The sequence below is a fragment of the Geotrypetes seraphini genome, chromosome 7 (assembly GCF_902459505.1).
Source record: "Geotrypetes seraphini chromosome 7, aGeoSer1.1, whole genome shotgun sequence".
NCBI classification, from domain to species: domain Eukaryota; kingdom Metazoa; phylum Chordata; class Amphibia; order Gymnophiona; family Dermophiidae; genus Geotrypetes; species Geotrypetes seraphini.
The window spans coordinates 50,413,425-50,426,347 of NC_047090.1; the positions used below are offsets into that span (position 1 = coordinate 50,413,425).

The window sequence follows — 12,923 nt, forward strand, 5'->3', positions numbered from 1 at the left end:
TTCTAGAGTTTTCAGAAGGTGATTCGGTGTCATGTTTAAATGTAAATGTGCAGACTCCTCTGAATCAAGGAGGAAACGGGATGTGCCCCTGCAAGGTCCTTGTGAGTTGACTGATTTTGTGAGTTTAGTTTTAACTCATATTTATTGAGCAACTGACATATGAACCATTTACAAAATTGCAACCATAGCAAACCATAAGTAGCAACTCAAGACGGAGGAGTGCTAGAGGAGCAGGTCGTGCTCCTTAGGACTGCTTTAAGGAGCAGCTGGTTCAGGAACCGACAAGAGGCGGAGCAATTCTAGACCTAGTTCTTAGTGGAGCGCATGTAATGGTGCTGGGTCTGCTGGGCAACAGTTATCATAACATGATCAGACTTGATATAATCTCTGGAATAAATTCACACAGGAATTCCAGTACAATAGCATTTAACTTTAAAAAAGGAACCTGTGATAACATGAGGAGAATGGTAAAAAAAAAACAACTTAGTGGAACAGCTGCAAAAGTCAAAAATTTTACATCAGGCGTGGATGTTATTCAAAAATACCACCTTGGAAGCCCATACTAGATATATTCCATGTATTAAAAAAGGAGGACAGAAGACCAGTGTGGTTAACCAGTGAGGTGTTAAGAAATTGCTTAAGGGGTCCTCTTAGAATCAGGTTTTTTAAATGGTGGGGAGGGGTGGAAGTAGGGAAAGAGGAATGCAATTAAGATAGAAGTTCCTAAATTTTGGCTTACAATATTATAAAATACGAGATTAGGCATAAGACCAGAAGCACAAGCAATAGCCACAAAACAAGTATGCCAATTTTATGTTTTAACATTTTTGGTAATTATTAGTGTTTTTATAGAGATTATGACAAATTTGATCATATTTTGAATTCCAGGTGTCCACTCAGGAGACAAAATTATGATTATGGAATGTATTTACTAACTGTTCTTTATCATGAATCTTGGGTAAGTACCTTTTGGGTATGGCATGCATTAATAGGCTTCTATTTCTTTCTTTTCAGGTTGCTATTTTTTGTTTGTACATTTTTAACTCTCCCTCCTCCCACGCTGTGACTATTTTACACAGTAGTATGCATCCTAAGTACACAGTATTTTGAGGTGTCCCCCATGGTTTTAAAAATTTTTCTAAACATGTGCTTAGAATGATAGTACCATTTAGCTAATACTATGGCCCTCTTTTACTAAACCACGGTAGAGGTTTCTACTGCGGCCCAGGGCACTAAATGCTTCAACGCTGCTCTGACACTCATAGAATTCTATAAGCGTTGGAGCATTTAGCACTCCAGTCCGCAGTAGAAACCTCTACTATATGTTTGTTAGAATAAATACAAATATCTATATTGAAAACAGCTGTAGTTGTTAATTTTAGAAATCTGAAAAAGTGGAGGACATTTTGAAGCATAAGTGGGCTTGAGTATGTTAGTTGGTTGCTGGGGAAGGTACAGATATGAAATCTATTGGTCCTTTGAAATATATAAGATATGTATCTTGATGTGGTGGTGGTGTTTTGTTTTTATGCTATTCTGGTTTTCAGTGTAGTTTTGGGATGAATTTTGTTAAAGGAAATCAATCTACAAATGTAACATTTTGTTTCCCTTCTAAACACTTATGCATATTGGATGATTGGTTTGGTGAATATGCAAATGACTTAGTTTAGGTTTTGGTAATTGCATTACCATCTGAAGAAGTACCATATATACTCGAATATAAAACAATCCAAATATAATTTGGGCTGCAAAAACCTGAGGGAACGGTACAGTTTAGGGTGTGATTGTATGTGATGATCTTAAGGTGGCCAAACAGGTTGAAAAGGTGACGGCAAATCTAGAAGGATGCTAGCTAGGGTGCATAAGGAGAGGTATGGCCAGTAGGAAAAAGGAGGTATTGATGCCTCTGTATAAGACTCTGGTGAGACCTCATTTAGAATATTGTGTACAATTCTGGAGGCCACACCTTTAAAAAGATATATAAAGGATGGAGTGGGTCAAGAGGAAGGCTATTAAAATGTTGAGTAGTCTTTGTCATAAAGCGTTTGGGGACAGACTTAAAGATTTCATTCTGTATACTTTGGAGAAAGGCGGGAGAGGGGAGATTTGATAGAGATGTTTAAAATACCTACGTGATGTAAATGTGCATGAGTCAAGTCGCTTTCATTTGAAAGGAAGCTCTGGAATGAGAGGGCATAGGATGAAGTTAAGAGATGATAGTCTGAGGATTAATCTAAGGAAATACATTTTTACAGAAAGAATGGTAGATGAGTGGAACAGTCTTCCGGTAGAGATGGTGTAGGCAGAAGCTGTGTCCAATTTCAAGACAGCCTGGGATAGTTATGGGGGATTCTCTTAGATCACTGTTCTTCAACCGCCGGTCCATGGACCGGTGCCAGTCCACAGAAATTTCCTGCCGGTCCACAGGGCCGGCACGTTTATCGAGCCCCAGACAGTGTTCTTCAGCCGACGGTCCATAGTGCGATCGATGCGTTGTTGTCTTCGGTCCGGCTCCCTCTTCCTCAGTGCTGCAGTGCACAAAGCCATGGGTAGAGGCTCCTACGCGCGTCCTGTGCCTGAACTGGAAGCCTTCTTTCTGACGTTTTTGGTCCTGTATTTGCATGGGGTTATCTGTGTTCTGGTAGGAATGAATATTGAGAAGCATAGTGTGCTTTGTGTAGTTTAATTTTGTGGTTAACCATTATGTTGTTAATACAATTATATTGTGTGTGTATAAGTATGTATATGTGTGTGTGTGTATATATATATATATATATATATATATATATATATATATATATATATATATATATATATATATACACACACTAGTCTTTAAGCCCGTTACATTAACGGGCGCTAGAACATATGTGTGTGTGTCTGTCTTTTTTTCTCTCTCTGTCTCCTTAGCCGCTTTCTTTCTTTCTGCCTTTCTTTTTCCTTGGCTGTCCATCACCACCCCTTGCCTGCTCCCCCTGTCCATTTTCCCTTCCTTTTACCTCCACTGTGCAGCAGCAGCCCTTCTCCCTTTGTTTTACCTCCCCCCTGTTCAGCAGCACCTCTTTCCTTCTCCCTCTGTCCAACATTAGTCCTCCGTTCCTTTTTCTTCACCTCCCCTGTCCATCAGCATCTCTTTCCTTCTCCCCCTGTCCAGCAGTAGGCATCCCTTCCTTTTTTATCCTCCCTCCTCCTTCTTATCCCTATGATACTCTTACCTTGCTCTGCCCCTGATCAAAGGTTCCCGACAGCTGCCCAGTTGCACCCATTGGAAAAGTTCCCACTGCCGCATCCCGCACCCCTCCTGACGCGGCTCCCGCTGTCCTTTCTGTCTGTCTCTGTCCCTGGCCTCCTTTGCCTGTCTGTCTTTCTGTGTATCTCCCTGACTCTGTGTCTTTCTTCTTTCCTTTATGTCTCCCTGCCTCCCTCTGTCTGTCTGTCCAAAGCAGCATTCCATCCCCCTCCATTTCCCTCCCCCCACACCAGTTCCCTGTGCACCTGCCCCTGTGTCTTTCTTATTTTCTTTGTGTTTCCCTTCCTCTCTCTGTCTGTCCAAAGCAGCATTCCATCCCCCTCCATTTCCCTCCCCCCACACCAGTTCCCTGTGCACCTGCCCCTGTGTCTTTCTTATTTTCTTTGTGTTTCCCTTCCTCTCTCTGTCTGTCCAAAGCAGCATTCCCTTCCCCTCCATTTCCCTTCCCCCCCCCACCAGTTCCCTGTGCAGCAGCATTAGCGTTTCCTCTACCCCCCCCCCCCTTTCCCTTCCCGCGGGCCGGACTACAAAGGTGGTGATTCCAACAGCGCTTGCATCAGTCTCCACACGCTGCTTCGGGCCCTTCTACTGCCCTGATTTACTCTGGCACGTCCCTGATGACATCATCAGAGACGCGGCAGAGCAAATCAGGGCAGTAGAAGGGCCCGAAGCAGCGTGTGGAGACTGATGAACACGCTGCTGGAATCGCCATTCGGGCCCGCGGGAAAAGAAGGGGGTGGGCGGCAAAGGAGAAACGGAGATCGGCGGCGGCGGCAGGAGAAACGGAGAACATCGTCTGGCTGCGGTCCGGCTTGTGGAGGCGATAGGCTGGTGACGTATTAGCGCGCATGCGCACTCCTTAGGCCACAGACCTACAGCGCACGGAACACGCAAATAGGAATGCGCATGCGCGAGTTAGCCTTTTATTATATAGGATATAAATGGAAAAAAATGGTGTTACAATTTCCGCCGGTCCATAGGTGTCAAAAGGTTGAAGTACACTGTCTTAAAAAGAAGAGATAATGGTTACTGTGGCTAGGCAGACTAGATGGGCCATTTGGCCTTTATCTGTCATCATGTTTCTATAAAAATGGATAAAAGCCACAAATTAGAGAATGTCCTGGGGAAAAAAATTGTCTCTATCCCTGCCTTGTCCCCTTGGACTCTATTCCCCAACCCCACCCTGTCTCTGCGAATTCTGTCTGATCCGATCCACACAAGTCTTGAATAGGTATTTTATATTGAAATTATTTAATTAAAGCATAAAAAGGAACAATATGCTGTACAACTGTCAAAAAGATCAACAAAACCCCTCCCCTCACAACCTGTTTCTACTAATAAGTGATGGTGTGTTAGATGTTTCTATTTTGTATGTTTGCTTGTACACTGCTTTGGTTTAAAGCGGTATATAAAATTTTAAATAAATAAAATATACTCTCCACTATCAGGAAAACTGAATGCTACATAGTAAATTCCTCCTAACGAAATAGCTCGGTTACAAACACAGAACACAAATGCCAAATACATAACTGACCAAAAATTATAAACACAAATTAAACCAAAATCCCAAGAAGCTACACCTTCCATATAGTACAACATCAAAGTAATAAAAAGATTCATTTCCTCCCATAGTAAATGACTGCAGATAAGGACCTGAATGATCCATCCAGTCTGCCCAACAGTTAAACTCATTATAAAAATTTATGCTTAAATTGAATCGTTTTTTTTTTCTTTGATATTACTGGGTGCTAGACCAGGGGTAGGTAATTCCAGTCCTCGAGAGCCGGAGCCAGGTCAGGTTTTCAGGATATCCCCAATGAAAGGGGTAGGCAATTCCAGTCCTCAAGAGCCGGAGCCAGGTCAGGTTTTCAGGATATCCAAAATGAAAGGGGTAGGCAATTCCAGTCCTCGAGAGCCGGAGCCAGGTCAGATTTTCAGGATATCCACAATGGAATATGTATGAGATGGATTTGCATGCACTGCCTCCTTGCGATGCAAATCTAACTCATGCATATTTATTGTGGATATCCTGACAACCTGACCTGACTCCTGCTCTCGAGGACTGGAATTGCCTACCTCTGCGCAAGACCATAGAGGTTCACCCAGAACTACTGAAGTTACTGTCGGAGCTTGATACTTTGAGTTCCAACAACTAGAGCTGCTGTTGAAATTCACTTCAGCCTATCCATTCCAGGCATCAAAAACCCTCTCTGAAAAAGAATTTTCCCTTCTCTGAAAAATATTTGGTTCTATATTAATACCATTCAAGTATTAAAACGCCTGTATCATATTACCTCTTCCTTCCTCTCCTCTAGAGTATACATATTCAGGTCTTCCAGTCTTTTCTTGTACGTCTTTTGTCTCAAACCCTCTACCATTTTCGTCACCTTCTGGACTGCTTCAGTCTTCTTATATCCTTAGCTAGATAGGCCTTCAAAATTGAACACAATACTCCAAGTGGAGCCTCACCAACAACTTGTACAGGGGCATCAACACCTCGTTTCTTCTGGTTATGCCTCTCTATATTCAGCCTATCATACTATTTGCTAAAGTCACCATCTTTGTCATACTGTTTTGTAATCTTCAGATCCTCAGACACTTTTCCCATCCGTGCATATCATCCTCTCACCTCCCAGCACATACGGCTTTCTCTGATTTCTGCTCTCCAGATGCATCACTCTGCACTTCTTTACATTAAATTTTAGTTGCTAAACATTAGACCATTCTTCCAGCTTTTGCAGATCTCTCTTCATGTTTTCCACTCCCTCCGGGGTGTCTACTCTGTTACAAATCTTGATATCATCCACAAAAAGGCAAACCTTACCTTATAACCCTGAGGCAATGTCACTCACAAACATATTGAAGAGAATTGGTCCAAGCACCAATCCTTCAGGCACTCCACTACTCACCTTTCCTTCCTCTGAGCAAATTCCATTAATCATCACCTTCTGGCATCAGTCTGTCAACCGATTTCTAATCCAGTTCACCACTTTGGGTCCTAACCTTCAGCCATCAAGTTTATTTATGAGGAACTGTCCAAGGCTTTGCTGAAATTAAATTCCATACATATGTTGATTTTCAGCTGTACGGATAGTATATTGACTCATCTGTAGGAGCTGACAGTGAGTAGTGGACTTATTAGAAATGCAGTTGAGTAATCTATAGTTGCCTCTCCCCCACCTCCCACCCCCAGTCTCTCCTCCAGTACTCTAGTTCAGACCCTATGTCTAGGCAAATTGAATGGAAATGTTATCATTGTGTGGCATTAAGTCCTGCCAAATACCAGACAGTTAAGTTAATTGGGTAGACCATGGTGTGAATGAAGAAAATAATTAGTGGAAAATTCTATTCATATTCTCATATATTGCTGGTCCTCGTTGCCAGCCATCAGAACAACAAGCATGTTTGTCATTTTCCAATAACCAGCATGGTTTCTGAAAATAGCATGAATATCCCATAGTTGGTGAATGGTGGCAATCCAGTATACTCAGCTGATTTACAATTGAGACCCTCTTCTGTAAAGATGGACTAAACTTGTATTTTTGTGAAATTGTATGCATGTGTATAAAATATAAAAATCACATTTGTAATCACATAAAAAAAAATCACATTTGTAATCACATAAAAATCAAATTTGGCTAGTAATATGGGGAGAGGAGGACATCTCTCACCATAAACTCAGGAGAGAAGGAGATGGAAGAAAAATCTTATTGTGACTGTTTCATTCAATATCCACAAATATGGAAATCTGTGGATATTGAATGAAACAGAGTCACAATAAGATTTTTCTTCTATCTCCTTCTCTCCCGAGTTTATGGTGAGAGGTGTCCTCTCCCCATATTACTAGCCAAATTTGCTTGGTTTCTTTATATTTATCACATATTAGATTACGAGATATAATGGTTCCCCAAAATACAAAGTACCATGCCTTGCACAATTAACACAACAGAAACAAGGGCTTTTTACAGTACTGCTCTGAAGCAAATTCTCAGTGCTGATTTATTCCATGCTTAAACTTGAAGGAGGACCTGCTGTTGTGTAAAATCCACTTCTACAAGTTATGTAACATAGAAACATAGAAATAGACGGCAGATAAGGGCCAAGGCCCATCAAGTCTGCCCACCCCAGTGATCCTCACTATCTATCTTTGCGGATAGATCCCTCATGTCTATCCCATCTGGCCTTAAAATCCGCCACACTGGTGGCCTCAATAACCCGAAGTGGAAGACTATTCCAGCGATCAACCACCCTTTCAGTGAAGAAGAACTTCCTAGTGTCGCTGTGCAGTTTCCCGCCCCTGATTTTCCACGAATGCCCCCTTGTTGCCGCGGGACCCTTGAAGAAGAAGATGTCTTCTTCCACCTTGATGCGGCCCGTGAGATATTTGAATGTCTCGATCATGTCTCCCCTCTCTCGACGCTCCTCGAGTGAGTAGAGCTGCAAATTCCCCAACCGCTCCTCGTACGGGAGCTCCCTGAGTCCCGAGACCATCCTGGTGGCCATTCTCTGGACCGACTCCAGTCTCAGCACATCCTTGCGGTAATGCGGCCTCCAGAATTGCACACAGTACTCCAGGTGCGGTCTCACCATGGATCTATATAGTGGCATAATGACTTCAGGTTTACGGCTGATGAAACTCCTGCGTATGCAACCTATGATTTGCCTTGCTTTGGATGAAGCTTGCTCCACTTGGTTTGCCGACTTCATGTCTTCCCTGACAATCACTCCCAAGTCTCTTTCTGCTACGTTGGACAGGCATAAGAGGAGAAAAAAAATGAACAGCAGACACTGGAAAGAGAATTAGTTGAAGATATAGAAAAAGCAGAAAGAGAAACTGGGACCCATGATGGAAAAACAAAATATTCAGACAACATGGTAGAAAAAATTGTTTTATTTTAAATTTATTAACTGGAATATGTTAGCTTTGGGATATGTGCATCACAATTATTTTTGTATTCAGTGGCATAGTCATATACAGCTGATTTTGAGGAGGGACTGGAGCCCAAAATTAATGGATGGGCACCAAAGTTTCTCCCCGCCTGAGTGCAATTTATAAATACTTGAGCTAGTGGGGATTCCCAAGCCCTGCCAACTGAAGACATCTTCCTCCAGTCTGGCAACTCAAACTCTCCAAGCTTTGCAGCCAATGGCAATATCCTCAAGCTGCCCCTGCTTTCATGCATGCATGAAAGCCAAAGAGGGGGGCAGGGAGGAGGGAAGGCAGCAGCTCTGCAATGTTGCTGCCAACTGCAGAACTTTGGAAGTTGGAGGGGGAAGAGGTGGCTGTCAGTTGGTGAAGCTTGTGGATCCCTACTAGCTACAACAGGGGAGATGTTCATTTTGAGGGAGCCTAAGCTCAAAGTGGGAGGCCCAAAAAAGCAGTAATATTTACCCTGATTAAACGATCCTCCACATGCGCTCCTGACAGCTGATTCAGCATCCCCGCTCTGATGAGGCTCACCTCTGAAGAGGCTCACCATAGCTGTAATAGAAAGTGAATGGGAGAACCAGGAGCGCGCATCCCTGCTCATCAGAGTGGGGATCTGGAAGCCTGTGGCTGCTCCCACTGTCAGCGGTGCACATGGAGGATCACTCTATCAGGGTAAGCATTACTGCTTTTTTGGGTGCCTCTCCACAGTGTCCCTTTAATGAAGGTTTATTATTAGATATGTACATCTTCTATATTAGTGATTGCAAATTTGGGACCTGCTCAACCTTTTTTTTGCTCATCAGCTAGTGTTAGTGTTTGTGTGGCCCCAGAAATTTTTTTTTCGGCCAATGCGGCCTAGGGAAGCCAAAAGGTTGGACACCAGTGCTCCCTCTAAGCGGGCGGGTGGTGTGAGCAAAATTTTTTCCCCGTGCGCTAAAAATATCGGGCGCCAGCGCCAACTCGCCCGATTCTCCTCTCGCCGCGGCTTGCCATCTCCGTACGCCGTGCGCTGTGACGTGACGTGCGCTGCGAGGCAATATTTTGTGCGCCAGCGCACGCCAGCGCAGCTTAGAGGGAACACTGTATGGACACCCCTGCCATACAACATTAGCACCAGTAAAACAGTATTTCTCCCGTTCCCCCCCTTACCCCCGTACTATTCAGCAGGACTTCACACATATACTCAAATATAAGCTGAGATTTCTCATCTTATATTCGGGTCAGCACCCACCCACCTCATATGGACCTGTTGCAGGCCTCCACCGGGCCTGCCGTAAGGCCTGGTGGGCCAGCGGTGGGCCAGGACAGGAGGGATTCCTCCCATCTCCTGCCCTGGCTGACTCTTAAAACTTTCACTTCCCTCCCACCTCCCCCACGTACCCTTTAATTCCCTGGTGGTCCAGCAATGGGCCGGGACAGGAGGAATCCCTTCAACCTCCTTTCCCAGCTGACTGTTGCAGCTTTTACCTCCCCCACGTACCTTTAAAATTCCTGATGGTTCAGCAGTGAACCGGAGCAGGAGCGGTCTTCCCGCACTCCTGTCCTGTGCAGAGCCGCTAATGAATGGGCTGTTGTGGGTTCAAGATCTGTCCTAAATGTGCCTAAACTGAACAGCCCTTCAGCTGTTTTGATGAAAGGTAGCTTTGAAATGGTCAGTTTACGTGAATAAATTGCTATTTATACTCACAAATAGCTTTGAGTTATGCTCATGTAAGGAAAAGGTAAATAACTATTGTAGGTTTGTGAAACTTTCACAGATCATGAAAAAGGTTATAAAATTAATTCTTTTTGTAATAATGTTGAAATTTTTCATGCACTACAAATTGTCTGACAAAGAATGATGGTTTGTTGCCACCAAATGATGAATTCTAGTTCCTATACATCATACTAATCTTAGTAATTTAATGAAAGCAAACTAATTATTAATAGCACTTAAACACATAAGTTGTTATTTTGGAAACATCTCCATGTGTAATTAGTGACATTTATATGTATAGAGATTTCAAGTGGGGTATAGCTTTGGTAGGGCAAAAACTCTACATGTGTATTTTCCATTTTACCACACACAGAATTTTAAAAGTGCCTGTTTTAGCCAGAGATTTTCATAAGGTATTAAGAGTTCTTATTCCTCTGTTATTTCTGCCTTTGAAATGAAACCAAATTAAAATTGTGGCCTCACTACCTGGTTGTCAGCAGTTTCACATGTAGTTTTGTAAAATGAGACAGTTATACAAAATCTCCACTTCCACTTTTTATTCTGCTGCTCCCAGGTATCTTAGAAAAGGCTCAGTGTCCCAGTCCAGACATCTCAGCTTCAGTGTCTATTCTATGTGAAATGGGTCTTATATTGTATATAATGTACTTTATTATTGTGGTAAACCCTACACAGTAGCAAGTATTTTAGAAACTATAATAATTTGGACATGCAAACACTAACATTTACACATGCATCCTGCATTTAGGAAGAAAACCTGATTTTCAAAAACCAGGCTTCCTTAGCAACAGCAGCAGATGAATCCAGAGACCAATGGGATAGCACACATCTACCAGCAGGCGGAGATAGAGAAACTGATTAACAGGTAGTCCTATTGGCTGGCACTCCTCCTGTATCTTCAATATGCTCTATCTCCCAGCAGGTAATGGTTGCTATTCAACTAGCTCCTGAATTCTGGCTGTGACTGGAAAATTATTTTCTCCTCTCCTGTTGAGGTTTCTCTTCAGTGAGATGGCAATTTTATTTCTCCTGTTGAGGTTTCTCTTCAGTGAGACAGGGGTGTCCGGCTGAATGGTGCCGGCATTAGGGGTTACATCTGGGCCCCCCCAGGTCCCTGTCTCACCCTCCCTCCGTTGCTAGAGGGTCAGATTGGGTCTCCTTTTTTCTTCTTTCCCTTCTCTGTTTAAAAAAAAAAGGGAGATCACAGTTGCTACATTCTGCCCTGTTAGTGCTGCACAACCAGCTCTTACTGGCTTCAACCGGCCCTAACAACAAGCTTGTGAGTATGTATGTGAGGGTTTTTTTTTTACTGTTGTTTGAACTTCAGGTTCTGTTTGGGAGTCTTAGTACTGTGGGTTCAGTCAACGTACGTTTAAGGAATGGATATTTTGAGGCTAAGTTTTATGACGAGAAATCCGTTCAGGGAGCTGGGACTTTCCTGCCCTTTGCGTGCACGCTCTTGGTTTCCTTGTTGGTTACAGTGCGGCAGTAGCGGTGCGATTTCATGCTCGCACTTGTTCTCCTCATTGGGTTTCAGTGCAGCAGTAGTAGTCCTGTTTATTCCGAGGCTCTCTTTCGTTGGTATTTGTCGTGGCCATGTGCTGCTGATTGTGCAGGTGCCAGTTTATAGCAGCGAGCATGAGATGGGACATGTTTTTTCCGGTGCTGTGGGAAGCATTCCCCGAGTCTGATTTTCTTTCTATGCAGGCCGCGGCAGGGTAAATTTGCGGGGCTTGAATCCGACTTATGTTTCTAGGAGCGTTGATGCAGCGGCAAGAATCAGGCGTGCGCTTGGGTCTCTGGCGATGGCGGGAGAGCTGCAGCGTTCCGGTAGTTTATTTCCAGCTGACTTTGGTCAGGGTATGCTGCGGCTTCTCTCCTTTCCAGTTCAGACAAGTTGTACGTGTTTCACCAGCTTTGGGACAAGCTTGGGCAGATTTATATGTCTATGTCTGTGTTCCTGCTGTATTCACTTGAAGGAAGCTGCTAGTTTAATCGGACTCTGGGGTTAAAACTCAAGGGATTACCAGAGAGACTCTGACCTGTGCTAGGTCACCCAGTCTCGGTTTGTCTCCGGACTGGGTCGACATACAGCAAATCAGGGCACAGTGAGATCAGCAGTAAGATAGTGCCCTGTATTTCACACTGGTATCTCATTTGTCTCTCTTGGGGGTCCCTGCAGATTGATCCTTTGTCTGTTGGTAACTCTCCTTCTTATTTGGGCCTCTGTGCTGCGCTGCATGTGTCTAGTAGTGGCATAGGATATATATGCCTAAAGGTAGTACTAACAGTTTCCAAGTTCAGGCTGTCTCTATGGGCATAATGACACTTCACATCTTCCTGCGGTCAGGACTCTCTTTCTCTATTCCTGAGGGGGCCTGGGCTTCAGATTTCCATGCTTATCATGCTGGTTTCTCCTGTCACCATTTTCTCATGGCACATGCTAGACGGACCCCCGACCATACAGGAAAGGCTGTACAGCTCCTTCTAACCAGGAGCCAGTTCCCTATTCTATCAAACCTGCGGAGGAGCATGCACTATGTGGCTGTTAGCCTCAACCCTGCGGTTGAGGGTTCAAACCCCGCCACTGCTCCTTGTGACCCTGGGCAAGTCACTTAATCCTCCATAGCCCCAGGTACGTTAGATAGATTGTGAGCCCGCCGGGACAGATAGGGAAAATGCTTGAGTACCTGATTGTAAAAACCGCTTAGATAACCTTGATAGGCGGTATATAAAATCCTAATAAACTTGAAATTTGAAACCCTGAAGCTCTCATTAGCGATGTGAGCTTTGTCCGATACCTGTTAGGATGCTGTTTTCCACTGGGTGGTAGATGCAGCATCTTGATTGCATCTAGTAAAGGACATACGTATTTCGCTCACATTGCATGGAGTTAGTACTGTTTTCATGGTTCCAGTATACTCCTCTTTACATTGTGAAACTTGATTTTTCCTAGGAGAATTTCTTTCTTCTTACAGATCCTACTGTTCTCATCCTGCCGTTCCCTGACCTTCTGCACTTCATTCTGA

General features: G+C 43.7%; 1 protein-coding gene across 1 annotated transcript in view; it reads left to right on the forward strand.

Moving 5' to 3' along the window:
• Nucleotides 1-12,923, forward strand: part of MRPS35 (mitochondrial ribosomal protein S35) — a 133,993-nt gene that overhangs the window by 77,438 nt on the left and 43,632 nt on the right. Inside the window, exon 7 of the mRNA XM_033953294.1 lies at nt 889-958. Coding sequence (XP_033809185.1) covers nt 889-958 — 70 coding nt within the window. The remainder of the gene's footprint in view (nt 1-888; nt 959-12,923) is intronic.